The sequence below is a fragment of the Pleurodeles waltl genome, chromosome 1_2 (assembly GCF_031143425.1).
Source record: "Pleurodeles waltl isolate 20211129_DDA chromosome 1_2, aPleWal1.hap1.20221129, whole genome shotgun sequence".
Classification (NCBI taxonomy): Eukaryota; Metazoa; Chordata; class Amphibia; order Caudata; family Salamandridae; genus Pleurodeles; species Pleurodeles waltl.
The window spans coordinates 1205452825-1205480236 of record NC_090437.1 but is presented as its reverse complement, the minus strand read 5'-3'; the positions used below and the strand labels follow the sequence as shown (position 1 = coordinate 1205480236).

Below are 27412 nucleotides of genomic sequence, written 5' to 3'. Positions count from 1 at the left end.
TGACTGTGCTTGGGTAACCAGCTGTCCAGTGGTCCCTGACGGCGTTGTGTAGCCATTTTTAAATATAGCTCCATGCACGATTAGTTTAACATACTAGGCCGCTGTGCACTTTGCCCTAGATACATTTTATTCAGCTTCGCACTGTTATTTTACAATAACCAGTTTTTACGGTCTTGTTTTAATATCTTCTATCAAACTGTTTAGCTTTGTTCAGCACTGTGTTCTCAAACAATGCATTCTTGAACGCTCTGTGCTTCAGTCAAGGCTACAGTCTAGTACATTGCCGGTAAACGTGGTAGAAGTTTAGTCTGCAACATTCGTAGAAAGTACACATCCTTACATAGGGACATTTTCTTAGAACATCTGCGAGTTAGGTATAAAACACTTTCTAGTCCTAGTACACATCAAGAGGGAGATTCCAGGCAGGGAACCACAACTGTATGCTGAATGCCCCATTGCGGATGCTGACGCAGAATACAGGCCTTTGCTCAGGTATGAGGGTTGATGTCCTCCCGGGGAACCTGAAAGGCTGACTTAGATCTCAACATGCTGTGCTCAAAATATAACTTAGAGAGAGAATAATCTAGCAGCACTATGATAGCCTTATTCTTGTGCTTCACTCTCATCGACGCTATTTTAATATTACTGTGTTGTGTATTTCTGGTTATTGCAGCTCACGCTTTGCTATCTAAAATGCAGTCGTTTGATTAAACCAATCTTTAAAACTTATACTGCTTTTATTGTCATTTATATATGAGACTGTATTGTGAATGAGAGAACCGGTTGTGACCTGAGGGACCACGACTTCCCTGAGAAGTACTAATATGTCATGCACTCGGCTGCCCAATCATCTCTACCTTTCGAGAGAGATGAGGCACTGCTAGTTAGCCGGAGCAAAACCCGGATTTGGAGCGACAGGTGCCACCCACCGTGGGTTAGACTCAGTCTCCCACATCGTGGATGATCTTGCTGCTCAAAATCCAGTAGTCTCATTAAGATAATGAGAGCCTACGCGGCAACGGGCCATATAGGTCATCCAGATCCTGAAGACCAGGGTTGCTGTCATCACTGTGGGCCTCTTCAGTTGGGGGACTGAATAATGCTGGCACCTCCTCTCCGCTTACATTGGCTGGGGTACCAGTGGGGATGTCAATGATGTGTTATGGTTTCTGTGTCTGACATACTGTACTCCTGTGGCTTCCCCTCTATGGTTGGTTTTGCCCTGGCAGCTTTCACTTGTGTGTGTTAGTGTATGGTGGCATAGTTAATTTTCTACAGTGTGCATGCTTTAGTGATGAGTTTCCATGCAGGGCTGTCAGTGGTGTCCATGCATTAGTAGAACATGCAAGGCTTGGCATTGGGATGAGCGAGATGTGATGTCGGGGGTGTGGGAAGTAGTGAAGTGATGGGAGTGAGGGTGAGGTTATGTGATGGCATGCAGGTAGGGGGTGAGAGTAGTAGAGAGTTGACTTACCAGAGTCCAGTCCTCCTCCAACTCCGGCCAGGCCCTCAGGATGTAGTACTGCCAAGGCTTGCTCCTCCCATGCTGTGAGTTGTGGGGGAGGAGGTGGGAGTCTACCGCCAGTCCTCTGTATAGCGAGCTGCTGTCTTGCTGCTACGGAACGTACCTTCCCCTGTACATCTTTCCACCTCTTCCTGACGTCATCCCCAGTTCTGGGGTGCTGTCCCACAGTGTTGACCCTGTCCACGATTCTCCGCCATAGCTCCATTGTCCTAGCTATAGATGTCTGCTGCACCTGTGCTCCAAATAGCTGTGGCTCTATCCTGACAATTTACTCCACCGTGACCCTTAGCTCCTCTGTTAAACAGGGGTGTCTTTGTGGTGCCATGTGTGTTGAGTGATGTGTGTAGGTGAGGGTGTGTTGGGGTGTGCATGAGTGGTGTATAGGTGTGAGTAGTGTGTGGGTCTAGTTATGTCAGTGGTCTTGGTGTCTCTCTGCTGGCAATGGTTTGTATTCGTAAAGGGTTGTGGGTAATGTGGGTGTGTGTTTTATAGTGGTGTCGGTGTGGTGTGTGTATGGGTGTCAGGTGTGTGTTTTTTGAATTGTCCAATGTGGTGGTGTTTTGTATGTAGGTGTCCATTGTGAGCACAGCGGTATGTACCGCCAATGGTTTACCGCCGTTGAATGTCCGCCGTGGTGATTCGTGTGTCATAATGTGGTGGACATAGTTCTGTTGGCATAACGGTGTGAGTTTTGGGACCGCCAGTTTATCACTGACTGATCTGGCGGATTTGTGTAGGTGACTGAATACTGACGGATTGGTGTGTGCGTGTCATAATATGGTGAACGGATATCGGCTGCGGCAAGTAGGCGGCCCTAAGCGTGGCGGTAAGTGGGATTTACCGCCAATGTCATAATGAGGGCCAATATGTCGACCTACCAGGATTCAAAACCATGCATGCACTGGTAACATACACCACACCCTTTAAAACAATGTTTTAATGCTAACTATTTTACAGTCTGCTAAATAACACGTCAAAATGACAAATCAAAACATTTTCAAATGTTAAAACATTACTTTTAAAAACACAACCTTGCAGTTGTGAATAGAGTAAATGATTCAAGATATTTCGTTCAGGAGGCTAGCAGCAAGTGCTTCTCAACTTCAATGACAGGGCTTCTCCAGGAGATGAGAAGAGACCTTTTGACCTATGTCATTGTCTCTGTTCTTTCAAATCTGCTAATCCAAATCATAGTGTAGTGGAAGTATACCAATGCATGAGACACAGAATTGTATGTAAAACCAATTCAAACCAATGTATTTGCTGTTCATTAACCAGTACATCATGCATGCACAATCAGCAAAGTAATGCTCTCAAGCTAACGGGAGGGACATTTAAGCCAATAAATTAAATGCAATCTTCCCTGTCCTGGGCAGAGGACTCACTCCAATATCTGGGGATCTATATAAATAGAAATAAACAAAAGTGGAGCAATGGATTGCACTTACCCTCTCCATGGAAGGCAGAATAGTCTAGAATAATCTCTGACAAAGATGCTGGAGCTCCTTAGACTGCTGTACCTTTTTGTTGGTATACACATCCCCCAGGTAGACGATTGTTCATAAAGCTTTGCACATTTCTTGCTAGGCTTGTATGGGGTGGTAAAGTTCCAGGACTGATTGGGAGAGACTTAAACAGTCATATAGGCAGGGTAGGTCTGCTGTCCCAGAGCATAAAGGATACTGCTTTGCAGCGAAGGTACATTATGCTATTTGGTGAACCCGCACCGCACAGCACCACTTTACCTAATCGAAAGAGATCAGCTTGACACAGGGCCACTTAGCCCCGCACTGGCTATTAGGGCACTTAAATACAGAAAAAACACTGAGACAGTTCGAAGCACGAACTGGGCATTATGGTTAGTAGGTTAATTGTATTTATTCAACCGCAGTGCCATTGTCAACAGCACAGCCTTAGCTCAGTCTACAGAGAAGTCAGTGCAAGTGACTCTTAGATGACTAGGCCTCACTAAATTGTGACGATTGTCCGATTTATTCCACTGTAACAATCTTGATTACTTGGGGAAATCATGTTTGATCTCTTAATTTATTGTAGGCTGCAACAAGTGGGCTCCCCCCAATGGGACTGTTTCCTGCAAGATCCTCAGGAGTTTCTCCCACTATCGCAGATGTTTTTATTTATTAATACAAGAAGCTGGGTCTCAAGACTGTACAAGATCACATATGACCAATAACACCACTAGAGTATGATGGGAGAAGGATCCGGGAATGACACTTTCCAATAAAGCACAGGGTACTGTTGTGAACAAACAAAACGTGTCCATAAAGTGAAGTCATAGACTTATCCAGTTTAAGTTCCTGAAGAGAGTATATTACACTCCTGAGGGAGTGTGACGGATAGACCTCACACGTTCCTCCAGCGAAGCGCTAGATGCTCTACAGAACCAGTAGATTTTATGCAACTGGCCAGGCACTGTCCCCAATATACGACTTTCGATCAGAAATTGTTCATACGATTAATGAAATAACTACTCCACACAAACTGTGCACCACTAATATTGCTCTTTGGTTATGTTCTAGATGCTTCCTGTCCTCGTAAGAAATTGGTGGCACTCCTGTTAGTACTTGCTTACAGTTGAGTGGCAGGAGTGTGATGGAAGGGTCCCGTTCCGAAACTTCGTGAATGAATGGCTCAGAGACGTCATAGTACAACAAGAGAACTGAGAACTATGCATCACTGGAAGGGCCTAAAGGAAGGCCTACAGACATTTGGGCAACAAAAGCAAACAAACACAAATGATGGACAGAATGCAGAACCAATCAAACATTCACCCCGAGTCACAGATCTGGGTTTAATCCATCAATTCTTTTGCTCACCATGCCACCACAGTTTGGACCCAGCCATATGCAAATCAGTCTTGACCCTGTTACCCATGGGAACAGTCCAGCCCGAACTGCCAGACCAGGTCTTCCCTGGTCCAGAAACAAGCATCCTGGGACCGGTTTCAGGGTTTCAACCTTCATCAGCCAGGCTAGCTTGAATCTAGTGGCTACAGACATTTGGGGCCTATTTCTAGAACACATGGTGGAAGTGCTGGCGATTTGCAAGGTTCCACCTGTTGATACAGCAAACCCTGTTGCACTACAGGGACAGAGGGAGGAGCAGTAGCTTGCAGTTGGCTTCATATTTACTTTGAAAAGTAGTTGGGGGAATGCCGTTTGATGATGAATATGTCCTTGCTGTGCTGTATTGAATGAGTGTACTGTTTATCAATGTAAATTTTATCTAAATGACAGCATTTCTGAAATGCATGTTAACCTGCTTCAATTTTGTATTTAATTTCTATGTTTTGTTTTATTGTCTTTCAATGGAAAAGTTAATAAAAAGATTTCAAATAAATTAAACCAATATATTACACATACAAATCAGAACATTACAAGAAAGAAACAATACATTAGGTATATGTACCATTAACTTTTACATATCAACCAATACAGTTTGCAGGCAAGTCAATATGGTACTCACGCAAACCAGTAGGATATGTATGTGAGCCAGTTCATCACCTGTGAACCAGCATGTAATCCTTTCAAACCAACAGGTTGTGCATTACAACCAATATATGACACAGCAAACCAGTGCATTACAAGAGCAAACCAATACATTATGTATATGAAAGTCAACCAGTATACTATGAATACAAGCCATCCTATGATGCTTCCAAACCAATAAGTTGCACATTTCAAACAATATATTACAAATGCAAACCAGTACATTTCAACAGTGGGCCAGTATACGGCCAGTACATTAAAATAGTTGCACCCAAGTGTTACTCTTACAAGACAGAATACCATGCATGTCAATCAGTGTGCTATGCATACAACTAATACATTTTGAGAGCAAACCATATATAATCCATCTCAACATTACACGTATGTGCCAGTGTGTTACGCTTTGCAGCAGTAGGTTATGCATACAAACCACAATGTTATACATGAGCCAATTCATTAGGAGAACAAACTAAGAGTATGCCCATGTGCAAGCCACACCACTGAGCAAGACACACAGCAGTATTAGTGCACAAATACCAATCCAGTAAGTAGAACAGAAGTGATCTGTTGATGTAAATCTGTATATTGGAACAAATTGATATGAGTGGTTTAAAAAGCACACACCTTAAACCATATGCTTTTTCATATAAATCAATATGCTGCTTTGGTACTCAAATAGTTTATCTTTGTATTAACCAGCATATTGGTTCATCAAACTAATGTTACTTCATTCCAACGAGAACAGTACATGCAAACCAACTACCTTCTGTAAAATAGTTTTGTATACACAACACACACTATGGTTCATATTTAAAGCAATGGAGTGTTACTTGAAGCACAATTATTTATATAAGCCAATATGTATTGTATACAAAGTAACTGCATTTTGACCAGTTTGGAGGTGTGATGTGCTCATACAGCAGTCTCAGATTTGCAGGACGCAAAATAAAACCCTCTATTGAGAAACTCCTTTTTAACTTGTAGGAGCATTCTTTCTGCATTTCTGCCTTACTTTAAGTCTTTCCTTTTGTTGGAATTCAGCAGGATTAGTTCTCTTTCTGTTTCATTATTAAACACCACAATAACAGTCCTTTTTGGTGACCTATTCTTACCGCTAATTGGTTGTCACAAGGCTCAAATCACAACCTGGTTTGGGACCAGCTGGAAGAACTGCATCTACCATGCAGCTCTTTATCTTAGTGTAGGCAAATCATCTGTTTGCCCTGATCACCCCCTTTTTAACTGATGCTGTTGGTTACTGACTCTGAAAGTGCCCAGAGCTTTGCTACCCAGGGCCAGTGTTCTGTCCTCTAAAGGTATATGGTAATTAGTATAATTTTAACAGGCAAAGGCAACCTACCTTTAAGTCCCCAGTAGATGCAAGGGCATGTAGCTTTAGAGACCTCAGTTGACTTAGTTCACTTAACTGTGTACTGCTATTTTGCTTAGTGTAATTTTAAAGCCAGGTCTGCCTTGCAGACTGGGTTTAAAATACAACTATATTCAAATTTGACTTTAATTTTTAAAGTACTTCTAAAGTCCCAAACTAACTTTTTATTACATTTAAGTCACCCCTAGGTCTACCCTAGGGGCCCCAAGGGTGGGGTACAATGTTATAAAAAGCAGGGACAATATAAATATGTTTTATATGTCTTAGTAAGGAAAAACAGCCAAAGTCGTTTTCCCTATAGTAGTGCTGCTAGCTCCATAGGCTAACATGGGAAGGCTTTATTAAATTTAATAAAGTCTAACTTTTGATTGAAGCTTGCTAGACCTGTCATTCAAAGTATCAAAATAATGGTTATAATAAAACCAACAACTTGCCAAGGTTGGATTTCTTATAAATATTATAGGAAAGCAGTTTTAGAACATACTACCCTGAAGTTACTTAAAGCAGCCTCTTCTGATTGGTCAGCCTTTTACAACCTGAACCAAGCTGCTACTTGAATAGGTGTGAAGAGGCCTGGAGCTGAAACAATACGGCCATTTGGTGGGAGGAGATTTGCTTCCGTGGAGAGTCAGGGATATGAAGGGGCTGGGTAGATAAGCTGGACTTCAAAGGTTGGAGCCTCTGCAGAAAACAGATGTCACAGGAGCCAGACCACTCCAAATTCCCTGCTATCTAGCCAGATGGGAGCCCCCACTAATAAGATTAGGAGATGGGTTAGAAGGGGAGTGTAGTCAGTTGTTAGTCACACCTCTGGGTTGGGTCACACAGATACATACATGTGGCAAAAACAGAGCATTCTACGTCAAAAACATAGCACACTTCGCAGGAAGTGGTCATAGCAGGGGGAGGTAACTTTACTCCTACTGGTTGGGGTGTCCCCCTTTGTCAGCCCAGAATTAATGAAAATATGGGAGAGCAGGCAGGAGCACCTCAGATCACTGCCTGGAACATCAGAAGGAGGACTGCCCTGCTGGTCTCTTGGACTGAACCACAGAAGGCTTGTCTGCAGAAGCATTGCTTCTGCTGCATTCACTAGGCCCCACAAAGAAAGGAATGTGCCTGACTGAAAGGAAAAACTGTGGACTCCCTGATCATCAACAGATACAACAGAGCTGGAAGAAGTCACCTGAGAAGCTAAAGAGAGGATCACACCAGCTAACCAGCTGCAGCTGGGTTTTTCCTGGACTGTGGAGTTGCATTGTGGGAAAGTGAGTCTCAGCCCCCAAGAGGCAATCCAAAGATTCTGAACCCTTGGCTGGGGCTACTGAACCCTTAGTTTGCCCAAAAGAAGTCACACACCACAATTGGCATACTGGTGTACCCCTGTAAGTCCCTAGTATATGGTACTTAGGAACCCAGGGCATTGGTACACCAGGGGTCCTCTGCAGGCTGCAGCATGTAATATACCACCCATGGGAGCCCATGCAAACTGAGTGCATGTTTGGTGCCCTCCTTGCATAAACCGGTTTACTCCAGTGCAGGAGCCCCTGTCCCCCCTCTGGTGCGATACCACACAAAGGACAGGGGAGTGACCACCTCCCTGTCCAGCTCCTCTCCTAGGGAAGTGCTCAGAGCCCAGTGGCCACTTGATTCTGCCATCCTGGAAATAAGATGAGCAGAGGACCCTGGGAGCATCTGACTGGTACGTCCACCAGAGTGGCGTGCCTGCCACTCCCCTTGCCCCCAATAGGTGGGTCACTGCAGAAGCTGTCCAACACCCCTCCTGGGTTACTTAAGGGCTCCCCTGAAGGTGGAACCCTAGATTCATCTGCAAGATTCTTCGTCAAGACACCTCTGCTGCTGAACACTGGATTCTGCTGCTGGACTTCACCGGGACCCAAGACAATACTGCATCTGGTAGGAAAGCTACTTTGTCCCAAGGTATTGCAAGGACTCTGCAACTTTCCTTCCGTGCATCCTCCCAAGTCACAAGGACTCTGCCTGCATTAAGGACAGCAAGAAGGAATCTCCATCAGAGTGAAGGAGTCACTCCCCTGCACCCACAGGCACCTCAACATCAACCACGGATTAGTGGATCTTGTTGTCCCATGGACTCTTCAAGGCTCTGCAACACAGATGGTGGAGGTTCTGTGGCTCTCCGGAGGTCTGACATGTCTTCTTTGCAACTGGGAAGACTGTGGTCCCTCGTAGCTGCGTGAACAGAACCCCTGTGTATTGCATCGGATTGTCATTGCCAAGGCATGTTGGCTTTTCAGTCTGAAGACCTCCTAGCTCCAAGAAGCCCCATCCTCCAGCATCACACAGACTCAAGACTGACATCCTCTCTGCAACTCCTGCAACATGGGCAGCTATCTTTTCTGTGCTGGTGAGGCCAACTCGTGACTCCCTCTGCCTCCTGCCAGAGGGTCGTCCTGGGCTCTCCATCAATTCCTGATGGCTCTCCTTTTTGGCTCTCACTTCTCCCTAAAGGTTGAGTCCCTTGGACCTTGCTGGTCCCCACTCCAACTCTTCGTGAACCACATCTTTTGCATTTGCCAAGGCTTGTTGGTGGTCCTACTGGCCCACTGACCCTCCTGCAATTTGACAACCGTGTGGGACAGCTTGTGGACAACTCCTGAGATCCCTCAGCGTCGCCTGGACTCCAGAGCTGCATCTTCAAGGCCTCCATCCTACAGTGAAGTATCCATGGAAAGGGTGGGAATTGCCCTCCTGCACCCTCTGGGTGACTCTGGGCAGCTTGAACTCTGTCCCCTCTCTCCACAGGTACTCCTTGTCCAGAATCCATGCCTGGGTTCCACCGACCTGGTCCACCGGGTCTTTGTAGCAGCTGGACAACCAAGGACCCCATTGACTTCAACAGGAGGGTCTGACACAACTACACCCCTATGCAGCTGGGATCCCTGCTGTAGGTACTCCACTTCTCTGGGAGTCCACGGGTGAGAGCACTCTTGAACTTTCCTTGTCCTAAATGGTTTCCTCGGGGTCCTCTGGGAAGGGTCGTGAAACATGAAAACTCTAACTGCGACTTCCCTATGTTATCCAATGGACGAATGACCCTGGGTAACATCTCTGCACAAAGTTGACTGAGGAAACCTAGTTACTTACCTCTGGTGTTTTATTACTTCCCCAGTCCTGAAGATTGTTGGGTGTCAGTCTTAGCTAGTTGTGACTTCCTCATTCCATTTTTTTAGTATATTGTATGGTGTGCCCCCCACATAGGAGCCCAATTTATATTATGCCTTTATTAACCCATTTCTAAGTATATTTGTGTGTGTATATATCTCCAGTTAGGAGATATACCAATGTTAGCTTAGTGCCTGTGTTTTAATTAATAAGACATTATTTTTCTAACAATGGTGCAGTTCTTTCTTGTGGGAATATCACTGACTGACTATTGTGTTATTTGCAATTGCTTTACACCCTCTCTGATAAGCTTTAGCTGTTCTTCACAGCTACCCTACAAGAGCTTTGGTTGTTTGGAACCACTAACACGGTCACTAGGGGTTGTCTGGACTCAGTAGAGGGCACCTCACCTATATGTGTACACCATATACTGAGACAGCCTCATACATTGATGGTACGGTTGTTGGGATAAAGACTTGGATTGCTTTATTACTTGGTCATAAGTGAGTTTTCATACAAAACCACTACAGACTCAAGTACATACTGTACTTGTAACAAATTGTAACTTTTCTAAACTTTTTTGATTGAGTGTCAGGGGTCTAGCATAGCCTTTTCTCCAATCCCTTAAAAGTTTAGAACACTAGGGTAGGGGTAGATCCACTTACACTACACTAGTACCATGCCTTCTGTTGAGGAATCTAGACAGACTCTGGAGTCTGGGTACAGTGTCTAAGTTTCAGGAAGTAAGGACCCTATGTACAGGTAGAAAACTGAAGACAGGTAGTCACCCTACTAGGGCTTATCTCCAAGAGATACTCTTTCAGGATGACTTCCAGAAACCTGAGAGGCAGGTAGAGCAAGGAGACCTTGAAGAGGGGAGTGAACATCCAGAGTTGGAGAAATAAGTACCTATTACTTCAGGTTCTCACTCTGGACAGGTCTTTGAGGATTCAGAGGAGGTCCTTGAGGACAACCCTGGGCCTGTAGAGGGAGGTACTGATAGTACAGAGGTGTCACACTGGTAGGCCCATTTGTTCTCCCCCTGGACTGGTAAAAAGGGCTCAAAGGAGGAATAGGTCCTCTTCATCCTCACTCTCCTCAGCATCTTCTGCTGAGAACACCCACTCTAATAACTCAGAGGAGGTAGCTTTAGACAGAGTGTACAGCGTGCTCAAACTTAAGAAGGAAAAGCACAAGTTGATGAGGGAGAAGCTGGCCCTTTAAAGGGAAGCCCTAGAGGTCGAGAGAGAGAGAAGAAGAAGTTGGGGTTGGAACCCCATGGTGGCACCACTAGAGACTCCAGGGTCAGGTAGGAACACTGACTCTAGGAATTGAGACATGATAGTTCCCCTTTACAAGCCTGGGGATGATATCCATAAGTGGGTTACTGCTCTGGAGAGGGCATGTTAAGTCCAAAAGGTCCCACAGAAGCAGTGGGCAGCCATCCTGTGACTCTCCTTTGCTGACAAAGATAGATACAAACTTTTGGCAGTCAGAGTAGAGGATGCAGACAACTACCGGGTTTGACGGAGGCAGTGATTGATTGGTTTTGGCTTACTACTAAGGAATAAAGGATTAAGTTCAGGGCAACTTGGAAGGAGTCCTCTCAAGACTGGGATGATTTTGTAGACTGTGCAGTTAAGGCTCTGGGAGGCTGGTTACATGGTAGTTATGTGCATGACTATGAAGGGTTGTACAATTTGATTATGAGAGAGCTCATCCTTAATAACTGTGTGTCTGACAAACTGCACCAATACCTGGTCGACTCTGATCTGACCTCTCCCCAAGAATTTGGAAAAATGGCAGACAAATGGATCCGCACCAGGGTGAGCAAGAAAATGCATAGTGGCGGTGACCATAAGAAAGTGAATGCTTTCAAATCCCAAGGGAAAGGTTGTAAGAAACCCAAGGTTAAAAAGAACGTTGTCTTCAGGTCCACAAACATCTTCCTCTGGGGGGGTCAAAATCCTCCTCTTCCTCTGGTAAGTACTTCTGGTGCTTTGCTTGTAAAGCAAAAGGCCATAGGGCAGCTGACCCCCGTTGCCCCAAGAAAAACACCAATAGTACCACTACTGCCCTGGTGCCGCTAGCAGTAGCATTAGTAGTAGCAAGTAACAACCAAGGATGTAGCTGGGTTCACCTTGGGTACTGCAGTGGACTCTGACCTAGTCAGAGAAAGCACTGAGGATGTCCTGGTATCAGAGGGTGGAAATTACCTTGCCACTTTGGCCGTTTCACCTCCTAATATGAAGAAAGACAGGCCACACCCCCTCCTTAATGTTGTTGAGGCAGAGGCATTCATGGACACAGGTGCAAGTGTCACTATGGTGGCTGAAAAATTGGTGTCTCCTGAACACATCCTACTTGGGCACAATTACCAAGTAACCAACACAGACAACATCACTAAGTGCCACCCCATGGCATTGATTAATTTCAGCAGGGGAAGAGGGTAGCATGGGGTGTTACTGGCCCTAAAAAAGTTAGCATCTTACGTGCAATGATTCTGAAACTTCAGCCTGAGCTGAAGTGGATCTGCAGGCCTATACAGCCATGCTGGGCATCCCTGAGAGTGTATTTGTGGCAACTAGAGCACAGGCCAAGAAGTGGGGAGAGGATCGGAGCCTGGAACAATGGGCCCAGGCAGCTCCTAAGAAGAGGGGTAGGAAGGGTAAAAAATTATTCTTCCCAAGACTTCAAGTGAGGATCAGTGTCCTGAGGGAGATGATCTTGCCCCTTGTGAGGGAACTGCCTTAGAGAAGCTTGGGCCTGACACAGCAGAGCTTTTGGTGTCTGTCTAGAGCAGAAATCCTGCCCCTCCCTTGAAGGTCTCAGGCAGCAAGCTGCTGCAGAAGAGGTAGTGGATGTCAGTGTATCCCACAGGATTTACTGTGAAGATGGTCTCCTATACTCAGAGGCTAGGGACCCCAAGCCAGGTGCTTCTAGGAAGTTGGCTGTTCCTCAGACGTTTAGGGAGTTACTGTTGACCTTGGCACATGACATAGCCCTTGCAGGACATCTTGGGCAAAGCAAGACTTGGGACAGACTTGTTCCACTTTTTCACTGGCCCCCCACATGGCTGGAGACACCAAGGAGTTTAGTCACTCCTGTGTTACCTGCCAAGCCAGTGGTAAATCAGGTGGCAATAAAAAGGGACCTTTAATCCCACTACCTGTGGTTAGGGTTCCCTTTGAGAGGGTGGAGATTGGCATTATTGGCCTCTTAGACCCTCCTGCAGCCTCGGAGAACAGGTTTATTCTGGTGGTGGTGCACAATGCCACCAGGTACCCAGAAGCTATTCCTTTTATGACCACTACAGCACCTGCAGTGGCAAAAGCCCTCCTAGGAATCTTTTACAGGGTGGATTTCCCTAAGGTGGTGGTGTCAGACAGATACAAACTTCATGTCTGGCTACCTGGAAGCAAAGTGGAAAGAGTGTGGTATAACTTATACATTCACCACACCTTACCCTCCAGAGAGAGATTCAACATAATCCTCAAAGGTATGAATATGGGAGTCTCTGAAAAGCTCAGGAGGAGATGGGATGTCCTACTACCTTGCCTTTTATTTGCCTACATGGAAGTTCCTCAGAAGGGAGAGGGCTACAGTCCATTTGTACTTCTGTTTGGACTTCAAGTTAGGGGTCCTCTTTGTCTTCTGAAGGAATGATGGAAGCAGCCTCTCAAACCCCCCAAACAGGACACTGAAGACTATTTACTAGGCCTGTGTTCACGTATGGCCAAGTACATGAAAAAGTCCAATAAAAACCTTGAGGCCAGCCAAGAACTGCAAAAGTTATGGCATGAGCAAAATGCTATTCTGACTGTTTACCAGCCAGGGCACAAGGTGTGGGTTTTGGAGCCTGTGACCCCAAGAGCACTCCAAGCCAAGTGGAGTGGTCCCCATACAATTGTAGAGAAGGAAGGTGAGGTCACCTATTTGGTGAACCCAGGTACTTCAGGAAGACCACATAGGGTGCTTCATGTGAATGTCATTCCCAGGGCAGAAAGAAATGAGGTTATGTATAGTCTACAGAGCTCTGAATGCAGTCATGAAAACTGATGCCCATATCCTATCCCCTGTGGAGATGAACATATTGATACTGTGGCTGCAGCCAAGTATCTCACCCCTTTGACCTGACTGGAGACGTGTGGCAGATCAGGCTAACAGATACTGCCAAACCCTGAACTGCATTTTCAACTACTGGTGGGCATTTCCAGTTCAGGGTGATGCCCTTAGAATTGAACAATGCACCTGCCACACTCCAAAGGTTGGTGAATCAAGTTCTAGCGGGCCTAGAAGACTTCAGTGTTGCATATCTAGACGATATTGCTGTATTTGGTTCCACCTGGCAGGATCATCTGGTCCACCTCAGGAGGGTACTTGAGGCCTTACAAAAGGCAGACCTATCAAGGTCAGTAAGTGCCAGGTAGGGCAGAGCAAAGTTTCTTTCTTGGCCCACCTAGTAGCTGGAGACCAAGTTCAACCTTTAGAGAGCAAATTCCAGACCACTGTGGATTGGACCGCTCTCACTACTCAAACTCAGGTCAGAGCTTTTCTGAGCCTGACTGGGTGTTATTGGAGATTTGTAAAGGGGTATGGATCCATTGTGACACCCCAGAATGATCTTATCTCAACGAAAATACCTAAAGGTAAACTGGATAGTTAACTGTCAAGAGGCCTTTGATGCCCTGAAGAAGGTAATGTGCTCAGCTCCTATTCTAAAAAGCCCCAACTATTCTCAGCAATTCATTGTTCAGACAGATGTTTCAGAGATAGGAATAGGAACAGGCCAATTCCAACTTAACGATGAGGGCCAAGATCAACCAGTAGCTTTTGTCAGCAGGCGGTCGGCCCCCAGACAAAAACATTGGTCAGCCATAGAGATGGAGGCCTTTGCTGTGGTCAGTGCTCTGAAGAAGTTGAGGCCATACCTGTTTGGCACTCACGTCATTGTTCAGTCAGACCACAAGCCCTTCTCATGGCTTAAACAGATGAAAGGTGAAAATCCAGTAAAGTGGTCCATTTTCCTACAGAGAATGGACTTTTCAGTGGAACATAGACCTGGGAGTAACCATGCCAACACAGATGGACTTTCCAGATATTTCCACTTTAAAAAAAAGGAAGACTCAACTGGGCAAGGCTAGTCTTATCCTCTCATTTGGAAGATGGTTATGTAGGAAAGTAGGATCTTTCTGACCTGGTTTGCCTCCACTTTGTGCCTGGTGTCAGTGTTTTGACTGTAGTACACCGAGAGCCTGCTAACCAGGACCCCAGTGTTCTCTCTCCTAATATTTATTTGGTAAGTACTTCTTACACCCCAAAATTGGCATACTGGTGTACCCCTATAAGTACCTAGCATATGGTAATTAGGTACCCAGGGCATTGGTACACCAGGGGTCTCCATGGCCTGTAACATGTTTTATGCCACACATGGGAGCCAATGCAAACTGTATCTATAGGCCTGCCATTGCAGCCTGTGTGAAACGGTAAATGCACCTTTCACTCCACATATGGTTTACCTTATGAAGGTCACTGCAACTTGACCCTGTATGTCACCCCTAAAGTAGGCCCTTGAGCCCGAGGGTGGGGTGCATGGTTCTAAGTGTGAGGGTACACCTGCATGAATCCCTAATACATTATTTTTCTAACACTGGTGTGGTTCTTTCTTGTGTGAACATCACTGACTGACTATTGTGGTATTTGTAATTGCTTTATACCTTCTCCAGTAAGGCTTAGCTGCTCTCCATAGCTACTATATGAGAGCTTTGGTTGTTTGGAACCACTAACACTATCACTAAGGGTTGTCTAGGCTCTGTACGGGGTGCTTCACCTATACGTGTACACCATATACTGAGACAGCCTCCTATAAGCTCCAAGAAAAAGACTAAGTCTGAAAGTAAACTTTTGATTGGGACCTAGCTCTCTGCTTATCTGACCTGCGCTCCATCCAGTTCGGTCTAAAACTTTAACGTTGTACTGATGCAGCACCACCAGATAGCACCATCAGATAGCCGTGAGTGATGCTTTAATCTTTTTGGTGCTCGAATGCACAACTTTTGATTTAGCCTTCAAAAATTCATGTCTCTGGTTCCTTACTTTGGATTTTTGTCAGTTATGAGTCAACGTAAAGATAAAAATATTTTACATTTTTATAAACTGGTGTTAGATTTTTATTGTGTTGTGTTGTTGTGTCTTTTACTTACTGTTTTGGTGATATTAACTGCTTTACACATACCGGTCTCCTAAAATAAACCTGACGTTTGCTAAGCTACTAAGAGTTGAGCAAGGATTGATCTACTGAGAGTTGACTGAACCTATTAGCGAATGTGATATTATTAGCTAGGGGTGCATACCCCACCTACTAATAACCCACTTTTCTACAGATAGCAGTTAAATAAACATCATGTGGCTATTGCGATATTCCCAGCAGTTGGATGTTGACTGCTCTCTTGGCACTCTTAATACATTCAACATGAGACTTGAAACAAATCTCAGATATTATTAGACAATCCTGAATGTGTATGGTGCCTTGCATTCAACATTAAAATCTGCCACAGAGGACTCCAGTGACAATACCTATGCAGACACCACTTGTATTGACAAATTTGCTGTCAATAGTTGTTTCTCCATGGAAGCCTGGGCCATATCAATCCTAACAATGGATGTAATATGTGTTATATTTGGTCTAAGTCCTGGAATGGGCTCACTGCAAATCATGTGGGCCTGTCAAAATAAACGAGTCACTGGTGTAATCATGACCTTGTTCTGTTTGTGCGAGACCCTGTTAATTTCTTCTCTGTCTAAAGAAGCTTGAAAGCGAAAAAACATTTTCCCCCATCTGCCCTTACCCTTATCCTCCATGGAAAAATCACAGCTTCTGGGGTATGAACCCACCACAAATCAAAACGACGGAGGGCTTAGGCACTCACTCCCTCAAAGGCATTTATTCCACACACTAGCTAAGGCATATCACACTACTATGTGCCACTGTGTGTGTTCATCTTGACGTCCTCCCTCTTTTACTTCTATACCAGACTCTGAACGAGGTAGGGAGCGTAATCCAACCAGATACGGTACTTTGCTGTCACTATGAATATGTTTTTCCCTCCATCACTTACTCATCAGGACTATATGAATGGACAACTGTAAGAATTCTCAAAAATACATATGTCATATAGTCTCAAACGACGAAACCCATACCATCTCAGAAAAAAAGCTTTGGTTAAACAAAAAAAGAAAATGGTTAGATAGGTGGGTAAAAACTTACAGGAGTCATTTTACATTAATGGAAAGCAAACATATCCAAAACATCATCTTAGTACTACCCAATAGAACTATGTCTCAGGAAATGTTGCTCACCAACCTATATCAGGGCTACTGATTTAAGTAAACTACAATATCCCAGACATTCTGCTCACACTTTAAGAATCTCTTACCTTGGCTTCACTTTGGGTTACAATTAACAGTCAATGGAATTGTATAATCCTTGAACCTCTGAGTTCAAGCAGCTGTGTCTTCATGAATCGGTGCAGCAAGTTCCCTCCCCATCAGGTGTTAAGGCAGTCTTCAGACATTTGATCTGTCTCAGCTGCACACCCCCTAAATCCTAAAATGTTCTTTTAAGTGCAGACATTTCCCTTCCTGTACACTTCATAGAGCTCCCCTTCAGGACTGACATTTATTGACCCTGTATGAGGGCACCTGACTATTCTCTGGTGATCCATCGTCACAGTCTCTGGCTTCTCTGGTTGTTGGGTGCTTCATGGCATAGAAGTTGTTCCTCCATTTTGTCGGCTTCTACTTAATTTCTCCAGGGGGCATCATTATGAAAATGTGTAAGCCATCAGCAGAGTAAAAGCAGTTCAGCGCAACATAGCTGAAGGACAACAGTGGCCATATAGCAACCGCATGGCCCAGCCTCCCCAGACTCGGCCCTACCCATGCTTCTAGGCACCACTCCCGTTTCAGCCCTCTGGAAGCGCTCCCACTCTGAATCTGGATCTCTAAGGGGAAGCAGTCTATCATCTGTATTGTCGCAACCTGTCAAGTTAGCAGCTCAGGAAAGTGAGGCACTCTTAATATAAGTTTAGGTTTTGGAAGCCGAGCACTCTCGACACTGAGGCAATGCAGGCCTGCACCAGTGGTAAGTCTGCTGGACTCCTGAGCAGAGGCACTGCCTCTCTAAAGCCTGCCACCGCCACCTCATGCTCTGGATACTAGTACATGGAACTGGAACTGCACTGGAGCAGAAAGATAGGCAGCCAGCCATCTTGGATCTGAGGCAATTTCTGTTGGTGGGTTGCAGCACACCTAAAACCATGCCTGACTTTTGACTCCAATCACCGCGCCCCCAAATTCCTAAGCAATGCTTTCTGCACCGCACACTAGGGCGTTGTCTGGACCATCCTGAGCCATAATTGTAGCAGGGAGAAAAACATCTAAGCAAATTTTATGTCAGTGAAGGTTTTATTAAGCCTCTGCAGTTTGAGGCTTTGAGGGTAATTATCCACATACAGGACTTATGTCAAACCCTAGAAGCTCGAACAGTGTGCAGGTTTGCCTTAGTCCACCTATACAATATACTTTATGCCAATTTCATCATGGCATGTTAAAGGTCATGTAATGTAATTTCCGCCGATTCCAATTGAGTATTCAACCAGCCTGTGGTGTCACTTCTAATATTTCCAAGAATTTGGTGAATTGACAAACTGTTCTGCCACCAATATCTCAAATACATTTACCTGGTGGGCAAGATGTACAATTAACAGTTCCTTCAGTCAAGGCTTCCTCCCCAGGTGAACACGATGTGCACTTGCTACAGCCATCTGTACTGCAAGAAGGAAACATAGGTAAGTATGCATTTAAATACCACACTGCCTAATTTAGATATTTAGCAAATAATTCATTCAAAATTATTCTGAGTCGAAACACAAAATCTCACTAACATACTCAAACATATTTGCAGTACACTGAACAAGACCTTGTTCTATTTTGCCATTTAAGTTTATGGCCATCTTCTTTCAAGCTGTGAAAAAGGTTGTACTTGTTTTAATATTCTGAAATAGAAATATAGCTTGGCAGCGATGTAATCAAATAAGAATAAAAAATTGCTTTGAAGCAGGTAATGGCTGCATGACCATGAAGTCTTTCCATTTGCTTCCAAGTGATAAGACGAAGCACCTAGACCTTTTGCTTTAATTTTACCATTGTTCTCTCTAAGAGAGGCCCTTTGTGTCTTTTGCAGACCAATTCTTTGTATCCATTACACCTGTTATTGAAATTAGGTGTTTATTGGTACTGATAGCGCGCCTGGTCCTTAGTAAGTAAACTTACAAGGGGACGCGTATAGGTCGATGAACCTTTTATATCGCATGGAGTATCCTAGTCATGCAGTGACTACTGAATCGATAGCTAACATCAATAATCAAGAAAACATTCTATGGAAAACAGCTTAAAATCATCTACTCATGAATAACCACAACTCAGTAATGAGTTAAACAATTTTATTTCTCTATTGATTACAATTCTAAATCATCTGTTAGTTCAATCTTTATTCAATCCATTCAATTTATTAATTAATTAATAGAAAACATCATCACTTCAAGAACATATGCGGAACGCAATTCCATAGGCCAAGAATACCAGCATTAATAGCAGAGTTCAGCAAATAAGTTTGTCAGTCAATTGTCACGGTCAATCGTCACCCTTAACAGCCTACCTAACCTAGATTAGCATCAGCATGTGGGTCTTCATGTGAAAATATTTTAGAGAAAACATACATTTGTAAAAAATGGATCTAAGTGAGAATTTTAAAAATCAGCGCAGTTGGTACCTAGAAGAAAAGGCACAACTTCGTCAGTTGTATTTACATAGCTACCTATCCAGGATGGATCATCAACAAGTCAGTCTTCGGGTCATCAGTTAGTCATCCAGGCATCAGGCTCACAGATTATGAGCGCAACGACAGAACCTCGAACAGCGTCTCCTGACGTCATCAATTCACCCCTCGCATCTTCCCGCATCAGCTGAAGTTTTAGACCCTTGTCACTTTTTATTAGGGTCTCCCAGTCCATCCCCCTAATTCCTAATTGGTCAGCCAGTCAGCAGATATAACTTTAACCTTTAGTATTTGTTTACCGAATCTACAAATTTCTATATCAGTCCATTCACAAGATGCGGATTGGTCCACTTTACAATGTCCTCATCATCCGGCTCTTTAGGTATCAAAATTGTTGCATGTTCCTCTTCAGTCAGTGCCTTTATTGTTCAAGTCGTGGGAAAGTACACTTAGCCTACTCTACACATAATTGTATCAAATTGTCTTCATCATCTCCTGTCCGCCGGTACATTTGCAGAAAATTCTAGCTAAGCAACTTTAACATCGGCTGGGTCAAGACTAGTTCGTAGTAGCTTCTTTGCAAATGTGGTTATTGTTTCTGCTCTCAGTGTGCGAGGCCTAGGGAGACTAAGCCCTTAAGTTCGGCTAAGTTATCACTACAAGTTGAAGTAAAATACAGGTTATACATTTCAATATGACATATTACTACATTTTTCTCATATATTTTCATTTATTTCATAAAGTTCCAGTTATATTAGTACACATGGTGATCATACCCCGAGGGCACATTTTTCAAACATGCACATTTTCTCTATAATTAATTTCTCTACCCATTTCTCATTAGCATGACCATGAAGTCTTTCAATTTGCTACCCAGTGATAAGACGAAGCGCCTAGACCTTTTGCTTGAATTTTACCATTGTTCTCTCTAAGAGAGGCCCTTGTGTCTTTTGCAGACCAATTCTTTGTAGGATTAGTTTTGTATCCATTACACCTGTTTATTGACATGAGGTGTTTATTGGTACCAATCCTGTGCTACAGAAGTACTACTTGGCATACTCATAAAAGCCTTTGTGAATTTGCCCTGAAATGTCCAACTTCCTATTAGTAAAAGCTCTATTAGAGCACATTCCTTGTACTAACTATATATGAATATTTCCTGAATGCCATTTTAGATGTTTTAGGGCCGACTCAAAGAATATATGAAGTAGTATGATGAAAGTACTACTTAACATGCTATGAATGTATTTGTGATTTGGCCCCAAAATGATTTGCACTTAAGTGACCAGGTATGTAAAGCAGCTTTTGAAAGAACCTACTGCAAATTTCACGCTTGCGGGCTTAGGCTGGAAAGCATTGTGGAATGTCACAGATTCATTCATCCCAAATGCTTCCAAAGACAATGGTATCGTGCCTAGCCTACAGCAAATCTCTAGTATGCTTTTGGAGTGGGTGAGTTAGTGTGTTCACATTGTGTCTCCTGTGCTACAGAAATCACACTAATCAATGGACCTCTGAACAACTTTGGGTCAACGATATAGGGGTCATCTGGGGAATTCTGTCACTATAGGTCTCAAAACCCAAGCACAGCAACATTCAGTAAGGCTTATTGTTTGTGATAATTAGAGATGTAATAATGTTTTGTTCTGTACACTAGATGCCCCCTTTATTCATGCAAACAATGGACATGGCAAGAATGCACACCCTATATTTAAATGTACACATTGTTCTAAGAACCATACAACAATACAGGGAGTCCTGTAGAGAAAAAACAAATGCTCCCAGCCTACCTGACATGCAAAAACAGTTTCTGCCAGAGTACATCTTCATCTTGTGATCATAACTAAAGATTCATCCAGGCTACCTCTTTCTTCCTAAACACCAGTGCTCCCTCACCAGCTTAGAATGTTTTGTTCCCACACCAACTTCGAACGTTTTGATCAAGAGAAGAACCCAGATGACAAAAACATTTCAATTGGCTTGTTCCAAGTGCAGTCTTTGCCAATCCTGCATAGAGACTCCTCATAAAGGGTGTCTATTTCCTAGAGAGCCAGTGCAGTTCAGTTTGTGGAGGCAGTCCTTTGCAAAACAACTGTCATTCGCAGAAATGGAATTTCCATTACCTTCCTTAGTGGGTGTGATCAAAATGCAGTGTCATTTTAAGGACTTTAAGGGTCCTGGGCAATCCATATTTTGGAGGAGGAGGGAGTGGGATGCTGTACGGATCAAATTTGAATTTTGTCTCCCATTTGCCGCTAATACAAGCCTCTGTGATGCCAAACAATACTAAGTTATATGTTAAACTTCAACAGGGTCATAAAAACAGTCAAAATGTGTCGCGCCTGGGACCCCAAAAATCCTTAAGATGACACTGGGTTGTAACAGTGTCAGAGGTAGATTTAGGTGTAGGGAGATATGTTTAGCTAGAGAAATGGAATAGGCAGATGTAAACTAGAGAGAACATTCACTTTCCAGGGGTGGTGATTGGAAGATGGGGCCCCTAGGTAATTGCTCTCTTTACCAATGCCATAAAACATCTCTGTGAAAATGTAGGAGACTTTTTCTAATAAGAGCTGACTTACAGATCTGCGCATAGCGCGAATGCAGAACTCACCATTTTCCCAGATCCCAGTGTGAGTTGGTCACCTGGCAAAAGATTTGTGGCATTCTGTCACTTGTAGTTCTGATTTACTAATTATATAAAAAAGGAGTGCAAATCACAGAATTCACAGAAAAAAACTTGGTTTGAGTGATCTACTCCTGCATGGACTCCGGAAATTCGAGACTTCTGTGACTGAACATTTTAAAAAGCTAAATTCCCAAATGATGCAAAAGAGCCTGTTCTCTTACTTGCAAAATGATCCTTCTTGGCAGGGCAAGCAGAACGCAGAATTTTGTTCAGAGGTATAATATCCTGTAAAAAAAATAAAAAAAGACAGACAGGGCTTATCAATAACACACACACACGGTTTGCAAATTCAAGAAAACTCATTTTCACAATTACTTTTTCAGTGTAAAAAAGTAAACAAACGTATTCCCTTATTGCAATTAACCTTGTCTACCCCGTAACATAAATATCTAATTAAGAGTTCTGTCCAGCCAAAATGCAACTTGTGGAAAGTTATGAGTTACACCCCAAAGTGCCACTGTTTTACGAATTAGAGACTAAAACAGTCTTATGTTCAACTTTAAATAACCACTAAAACGTTTTCGTACAAAAACTTGGCCTGTGATTTTCAGCAGAGACAGATTTTGCGCACCAGCGCAATGCAGCACAAAAAGGATAAATTCAATTACATGATGATCACAAATCTTGGTGCACAGCATGTAATCCGTCCTCTCTTCTCTAGGGTGAACTTGTAGCTCGATGTGAGCAGCTCTTCTATGATACTATTAGACTTGTCTGAGGTCTAGGACTCTGTGAGGTCTAGCAAGTGGAACTTGTGTCTCAGTGGCGTTGTCCCCTCCTCTAAAGGGTTTTGATGCTAAGAGTATCAATTAAACCTATCTTGAGGGTCAACGTGGGACAGTTCTTTCAAGATTGAAATACTCGTTAGGTGGCCACCATCTTTCACTGGAAGGCGAAGGGGAATGGAGTAACCAATGAGATGTTTTATTCTTGGGTTGCCAACCTCGGGCAGTGAAAAACACATTTTAAGAAGTACTACTTCAGTGGGGAAAAAAAACAAATACACCACAAGGTGCTTCTATTCGCTCCAGGTTGCTGTCATCAGAAGTTTAGAAACATAGTAGGATGCAGTAAGGCTTAATGAGCCTAGTAAAACGGAAAGCAAAGAAGATTAAAGCGAAAGAAACACGTATGACCTAAACACACAATATGCAGATTTAGTACACACTATCTGGAAACATCTTTGTGCAGGTAGTCTTTTTAAGAAAGAACGCATCCATACCGTAAAATCTACTTCAAACGCAAATGGGGCTCAAACCAGTGGAGTATTGTAAAATGATAGGTCCCCTCTTCCCATTCTTCAGGGGGACCCCCGCGTCTCCAATATCACACAGGTATTCATTGGTCTTAGGTGAAATGGGGGCACCTGAAGGGTTAGCTCCTCCCCACCCCAACACCCTTGGGCCGCAGGGACTGCATGAACCTGTGCTATGCCCAAGACTCATACAAGCTATAGTCTCCCCAGTACTTCCGTCTACCTTCACCCAGAAGTAGTCTCTATTAATAACCTCTGTGTATGCTTTCTTTTATACACATCGAAAAGAAATATCCATACTTACCGTCTGTATTAAGATCAGTGTCGACCTGGTTCTAATTATGGTCACATCATATCCTGGCACAACCAGATGGAGAAGGGCTTGACAGGGAGATGGTGGGCTTCTTTGAGAGGGCAGAAGAAGGCAGCATTTATGAGGAATTGATCCATTAGCCTAAAACCACCAACGCAGAGACCTTTATCTTTTAGAATTGTTGGTGGACCACTGACTGCCTCACTCACATAAGCAAAAACAAGAGAAGCCATCATGGACTATAGCTAGTCGTATTTCCCATCTCAAAAGGCCTACTGATTGGTCAGTAACACCATTTGCCTATACTGTTGTAGGACATGTGCGATCAAACTTGGGACACACTACGCACAGGTAAAATTGATCAGAAATATTTGAGCTAAGTAAAAACAGGTTGGTATTTTAGGTTCTGATCGGGGTATTCTTACATTTCTGTTCTCTGTTCCACAAATGATAATCGTGACGAAGTAAAGATTCAATGACCGTTTTCCAGCAGTCATTTGGATCTGGTCACCGACATGGCTGGTGTTGCATTCTTATACGTGACTACCATACAACTTGCGACTAAATCGCACCTATTCCTAGTGATCTCCACAGACACACTCTGCCCACCAGAATCCCAGTCAAGGCGTCCGGTCGTGTCTAGAAGGGGATGCATGTCAATATTGAATACAAAAATATTTACTTGAACCAGTGTGGATCTCTACTATATTGTCAGGTAGGCCAACAAAGGAGAGTGAAGGTTTCCTATTCCAACTCCATATTTACTTATAATGACAACATTATGCTAGTCAGTATTGCTGCAGGTGGATATTTAGTAGTCAATATAGTGATACCACTCCTTAGAAACGAATCAACCTGCAGCAGCAGTATTGCCAAGCAGTAGACCAGAAAGAGAATAAGAGATGTAGGGCCAGACAGGAAAGCAAACTCAGCCCTTGTAAATAACCCATTGTGGTCCGCAAGCAACCCCCAGCCCTGCAAAATGACATCATTGCCAGTCTGGCCTTTGCTATGTGTGTACCATAGGTCTGGAAGTCTATCCTGGGCCAGATCTGGCAGGGTCCATCTCTTTTCTGATTCCAAAAGATATCGAAGGCCCATCGTTTCAATCGATACCACATTGTGTTACTTCTGCACTCTCCCATTAGAGAGATTTGTCGCCTGTTGCTTGTGTGTCCGACAAAGTAGCATCATCCGTTCCCAAATTTCCTATGTTGACAAGATCATCTCTAGTAACCTCACTGCTCCATCTTGTATTTGGCGTGTTACTCTGCAATTGGTAACCCTTATCTCGCTGCAAACACTTGGTCATGTACATTCTGTGGTTAGCTAGAATTTCACAATACAAGTTACATACATTCCTAGATAATAAAAGACAATCTGGAAAAAGAGCCATCAAACTGATTCTTGTGGGCCCAAGCCACAAAATAATTTGCAAGTTTTCATTCAACATAGCAAAACGGGCCATTGGTGTGTGTAAATAACATGACCTGTTTCAAAGAAGCAGGATCTGCTGATATTTACACCCTGAACATGGTATTCATAACCTTGAAGAAATGCTAACAAGTCAGATACTTTGTAGCTTTAGCGATACAGTTGGATGTTGGAATACAAGTGTTTACATGGGAAGGACAAATGAGTGGCCAGGAAGAAAATTCAAAGCCATACGTTGTGAGTATTCTTCAATATTCCCAATAGTTTTCACATCCATTGAGCGTACATAACTTGGTGGCACTGATGGCTGGGCACCAGGCCTGGCATTTTATGTAAATGTATAGAAATTAAATTCTGCATCTGGAAAAGGATTGTACAATTGGAGGAAAAAAACACAAATGGTTCATGTGAAAACGCACGTCCACAATCCTTGCTTCCTGTCTATTTTGAAAAAGCCTAAAAGAAGTATAGGGGAGTATACATGCACATTCAGGATGTCTGTAGTTTTACAGATATACACCTGAGGAATTTTGTGAAGTTTCTTATTTGTGGAAATATGCAAATCACAGGAGGGGGCCTCTATTGTTTGTTTTTGTATCGTTGTTTACATGTCATCATAGTATTTATTAAACATGAGAATATACTGAAAACATTTTCATTTGCACACCCCACGTCATCCAAGCACCTCGACTACAGTTTCATGGATGCTGGATCACATACACCAGTGGCTGCTGAGATACTTTTTTGGAGCTGGTAAGTTAGATAATTGAAATAGGTTATAAGAGTCACAGTTTATTGCACAGCAACAACTCATACTTTAATCTCAGATTATTTTTAGAACATTCTCAATGCAACTGTAATCTACGACACTTTACCATTATGTTCCATCTTTTCAATCATTCACAATAAGGAATATTTCAGAACCAAAACAGGGCATCTTCATGGTAGAACCAAAGAGTACACAAACATCTAGGATGGCCTATAGTGCTCTTAAATACCCCAGATGGCCTGACAGGGATGACAACTAGGATGAGCTGGGTCATCCGATGCTACCGACAGCCAGATACAGGGATCAGGATTAGTAGACACTGCTGTGCACGATAGAACATGCAGCATGTTTGAGTCATTAACCAGTATGGCTGGCTGAGTGAAGAGTCTACACGTGTTAATGAGTCAAGATGTCTTCCCAGTCCTCTGGGTTCAGGTAACTTGGATGGGTAGAGTTATCAATTGAGCCTCCAACTGATAGAAGGTGGGGACGAGCATGCACAACAGAAATTCTGCAATGTGGCTTATGTGTTCTCTCATTCACCACACCCAATACACAACTGGCAAACTTCTCCTCAGTCATTTCCAAGCCATGGCACAGTCTCAGTGACTGAACAACCAAAGAACAACGAAATTTTCCTATACAATCCACTGAGGAAGATAGTTCTCAAACCAATTCAAGCTCATCATATTTGACGAAGGTGATTAGTTGGGAGAGCCCGAGCTCTAGCTCTGCTCATCCGGACAAGAAAGAAATCCAATATTAATAGAGTAACAACGCACAATGGAGTTTCAGTCTCAAATAATGGACTGTGAAGGGAAAATCTAGGTAGTTAACCACCTCAACTGCACGGCAAAAAAATATGTCACCTCTTAGTGGACTCATTCACCTACTATACCAATAAAATTACGAGTGCACAGGAACTCCATGCATTATGAATGGCAGTGCATTTAACCAATTCTTAATAATGACAAAATAACCGATGACTGCCTTCACTCTGTTTATTTACCGAGCTCTATAAAGCGTAAACACGACCCAAGGGTATCAGAGCACTGTGCAGAGAATTTAATAAAACCTTTACATCACATATCTCATAAAGCAGCAGGTCCAAAACAGGTCATTGTCTATCATCTCGCTCTCTGGAGGTGCAATAGCGAAGTTAATGAACGCTAAGTCTCAAAGAAAGGATGTCAGGTGGTCCTGGATTGACGCCTGATGATTATGGTAGGAATTTGCAAAGTAGAATCCTTTTACCATTTTTCTTGAAGGTGATAGGTTTGAGTCTCAGAAGATAGAGTTTTTTAAATTCACAGGCAGATCCTGAGAAGGTGAAGATGTAGGCCTTCTTTTTTCTGAATATTGGAGTCTCCAGTAGAAGGGTGCTAGTACTGCATAGGGAGTGGCTGCCATCTGAGATCATGAGCTTTTGTGTAAGGTGCATCAAAGTACAAGATTTTGTGAGTCAGGCATTCTGTCTTCATATGTGTTGCAGCATCAAATGGGAGCCAGTGAAGATAGATGGTGTGATATGGTTGAAAGGTCTCGT

The 27412-nt window shown here is 43.4% G+C and overlaps 1 protein-coding gene across 3 annotated transcripts in view; it reads right to left on the bottom strand.

The window, feature by feature from the left end:
- LOC138249750 (signal peptide, CUB and EGF-like domain-containing protein 1) overlaps positions 1-27412 on the bottom strand; it is a 325594-nt gene that overhangs the window by 37123 nt on the left and 261059 nt on the right. For all 3 annotated transcript variants that reach the window (XM_069203825.1, XM_069203833.1, XM_069203816.1), the window contains 2 exons: positions 22257-22320; positions 18310-18398 (listed from right to left, as the gene is read on the bottom strand). In XM_069203825.1, coding sequence (XP_069059926.1) covers positions 18310-18398; positions 22257-22320 — 153 coding nt within the window. The remainder of the gene's footprint in view (positions 1-18309; positions 18399-22256; positions 22321-27412) is intronic.